This window comes from Geospiza fortis, unplaced genomic scaffold, assembly GCF_000277835.1.
Source record: "Geospiza fortis unplaced genomic scaffold, GeoFor_1.0 scaffold391, whole genome shotgun sequence".
NCBI lineage: Eukaryota > Metazoa > Chordata > Aves > Passeriformes > Thraupidae > Geospiza > Geospiza fortis.
The window spans coordinates 338083-341231 of record NW_005054472.1 but is presented as its reverse complement, the minus strand read 5'-3'; the positions used below and the strand labels follow the sequence as shown (position 1 = coordinate 341231).

The 3149-nt window shown below is 44.9% G+C and overlaps 1 protein-coding gene across 1 annotated transcript in view; it reads left to right on the top strand.

Annotated features, from left to right (window-relative positions):
* Positions 1-1528: 1528 nt before the first annotated feature.
* FAM72A (family with sequence similarity 72 member A) overlaps positions 1529-3149 on the top strand; it is a 5059-nt gene continuing 3438 nt past the window's right edge. The window contains exons 1-2 of the mRNA XM_005428126.2: positions 1529-1560; positions 1723-1800. Of these exons, the coding sequence (XP_005428183.1) occupies positions 1529-1560; positions 1723-1800 (110 nt within the window). The remainder of the gene's footprint in view (positions 1561-1722; positions 1801-3149) is intronic.

The following is a 3149-nucleotide window of genomic DNA, read 5'->3' as shown; positions in this document are numbered from 1 at the left end:
ATATTATATTATATTATATCGTATTATATTGTATCGTATCATATTATATTATATTATATCGTATTATATTATATTATATTGTATCATATTATATCGTATTATATAATTATATTATTAAAAATTATATACTAAAACTATGCTAAAAGAATAGAAGAAAGGATTTCATCAGAAAGCTTGAAAGGAATAGAAAGGAATGATAATAAAATCTTGTGACTGACCAGAGAGTCCAAGACAGCCGGACTCTGATTGGCCATTAATTAAAAACAACCACATGAGACCAATCACAGATGCACCTGTTGCATTCCACAGCAGCAGATAATTATTGTTTACATCTCATTTCTGAGGCTTCTCAGGAGAAAAGATCCTAGCAAAAGGATTTTTCATAAAACATGTCTGTGGCACTGCAGAGCACAGGTCACCCCATCCCTGCATCCCAGCAAAAAGCGAGGCTGTGCCATGCAGGGCAAACCCAAATTTGAATTTACTCCATCCCTAGGGATGACACAGGCTCAGCAGGCACGGGAAGCTCCTCCTGCTCGTTCCCGAAGCGAGGATTAGAATTTGAAATAAAGATCCCCAAACAGAACAAACCTGATCTGTCACTGCTGCCAGGGCTCTCCCCTGGCTGGGCTCGGCGCTGCTTTCCCATAGCCAGATTTGAATAGTAAGGAAATGAGGTTGTGAAATGACATGGTAATCAGAAAGTATGGGTTGGAGAGGAGATAAGCAATCAAAGGTTTGGGTTTAGGCATCCCTGAGGTTTTGTTGTGTTTCTGAGCTGGGAGTTGGCAGCAGTGTCCCTGATCAGTGTTCTGATGGCAGTGCCACACTGAGCCCCTGAGCACCAAGGCTCTGGGATCTCCTGCTCTTTGCAGCTTCTCTGCCCCTCTAAATATGCACTGAGAAGCCTCTTGGAGCATTTCCACCTTTATTTTTCAATACTTTCAGGGTTTCAGCACCAAACTCTGCTTTTCTCAGTTCAAAAGAATGTTCAGGAATAATCAGCCAGGTCTGGCAGAGCTCAGAACTCAAAGCTTTCTGCTCTGGCTCTGGGATCTCCTGCTCTTTGCAGCTTCTCTGCACCTCAGGATGCTCCTAAGTATGCACTGAGAAGCCTCTTTTAATTTAAATTTTAAGAGGATTTTTGATACTCATGCAATGTCACGTGGGTCTCTTATTAAAGTTCCCATATGAGTGGGGCTGAGAGTCAGAAGGAAAATAATAAAACCATGTGGTTTTAACCACCGAGGACCAATGGCAGCATAATAATGATGATAATAATGATGATAATGATAATAATAATGATAATATTAATCAGCCAGGTCTGGCAGAGCACAGAACTCAGTTTTCTGCTCTGGCTCTGGGATCTCCTGCTCTTTGCAGCTTCTCTGCACCTGAGGATGCTCCTAAATATGCTCTGGGAAGCCTCTTAGAGCATCTCCATCTTTATTTTTCAATACTTTCAAGGTTTCAGCACCAAACTCTGCTTTTTCTGGGCTATTTTAAGGGGATTTTTGATACTCATGCAATGTCACGTGAGTCTGTTACTGAAATTTCCACGTGAGTGGGGCTGAGAGTCAGAAGGAAAGTAGAACAATGTGGTTTAAACCACCCCAGGACCAACGGCAGCATCGCTTCGTGGTGACTTCAGCCCGGTGTCACCGTGACCCTGAGGCTGTGACCGCCACAAACCCCAAACTTTTGTCCATTTCCTTCCCCCAGAACTGTCGATTTCATCGGGAGCTGCTACTTCACCGAGATCTGCCAGTGCAAAGTGAAGAACATCGCCTGCTTGAAGTGGTGAGCTCACAGCCACCCCGCCGGCGTCCCCGCCGTGTCCCAGCCCCGTGTCCCCTCCTCTGTCACCTCCTGCAGCTCAGGAGTTATGGGCTGAAGGAACAGCTTGCCTTCCTTAGCGCAAATTTAATGCTGTTGGGGAGAAAACTCAGCCTGCCAGGGTATTTCTGTGAGTCCCCGGTGGAAATGTGGCAGCGTTTTCAGGAGGCTGAGTCTCCTGAAAGCTTCTGTGCCACCTGCCCGATGAAATGTGTGCCTCAGCACTGAGATTTCTCTGTGAATGAGGCCCCAGCAAGGAGCAGTTACTCATTCTCTAATTAATAGAGCATCCTCTTGGCAGATTGGGTTGTTGGGAGCAGATGGAACATGCTGTCGCTGAAGTTCTTGGAGTTCTTCTCTCCTCCTTAATAATGCCTGATATTTAAGGGTGAAAACAACAACTCTCAAGTAGCTCACAGTTATCTGAGAGAATTCTTCCAGCTCCCTGATGGAGATTTTTTACCTTTCTCAGATTTAAACAACTGGGGGGTTGTGGTACAGAGAGAGAATTCTTTCTGAGAGAATTCTTTCAGCTCCCCGATGGAGATTTTACCTTTTCAAATTTAAACAACTGGGGGGTTGTGATAGGGAGAGAGAATTCTTTCTGAGAGAATTCTTTCAGCTCCCTGATGGCAATTTTTACCTTTTTCAGGTTTCAGCAACTGGGGGGGTTGTGATAGGGACACAGTATTTTGATTTTTAGATAGAAGTAGAGGAGCAGAACTATCTCATCGGAGCACATGAAAATGGATAAATGGTTGTTATGGTTTCAGTCTAGGAGAGTTGATAAAGGTCAATAATCTGGCCCAGAGCAGCTGTGGCTGCCCCATCCCCATCCTGAAGTGTCCAAGGCCAGGTTGGAGCACCCTGGGGTGGTGGAAGATGTCCCTGCCCATGGCAGGAGGTGGAAATGGATGAGATTTAAGGTCCTTTCCAAGCCAAACCATTCCATCATTCTCAGTTTCATCACTCGTGCTGCTGGCAGCCTCCTGTGCACGGTCCTTGGGTACAGGTGGATTTTGGGTGTGAGGAACCTCTCTGCTGGTTGGAATCACTGCCCTTCCACAGGAAAACAAACCCACCAGCATTTGTTGGTATGTAAACTAATCTGGGTTACCCAATTTAGGTTACTAAACGCTTCTCTGTGTGCCAAAGATCTAAAACTCAGATATTCTGTAACTCCCAACAGATGTTCGCTAAATATTTCAGATACTTGTTTCACCCCGTTCCCTTAACCCTATCAAAACACCAGCACTACATAAAGCCCTGGCACTGGGAATGTTTAACTGGAGCTGGAAAAAGCCACCAAGATC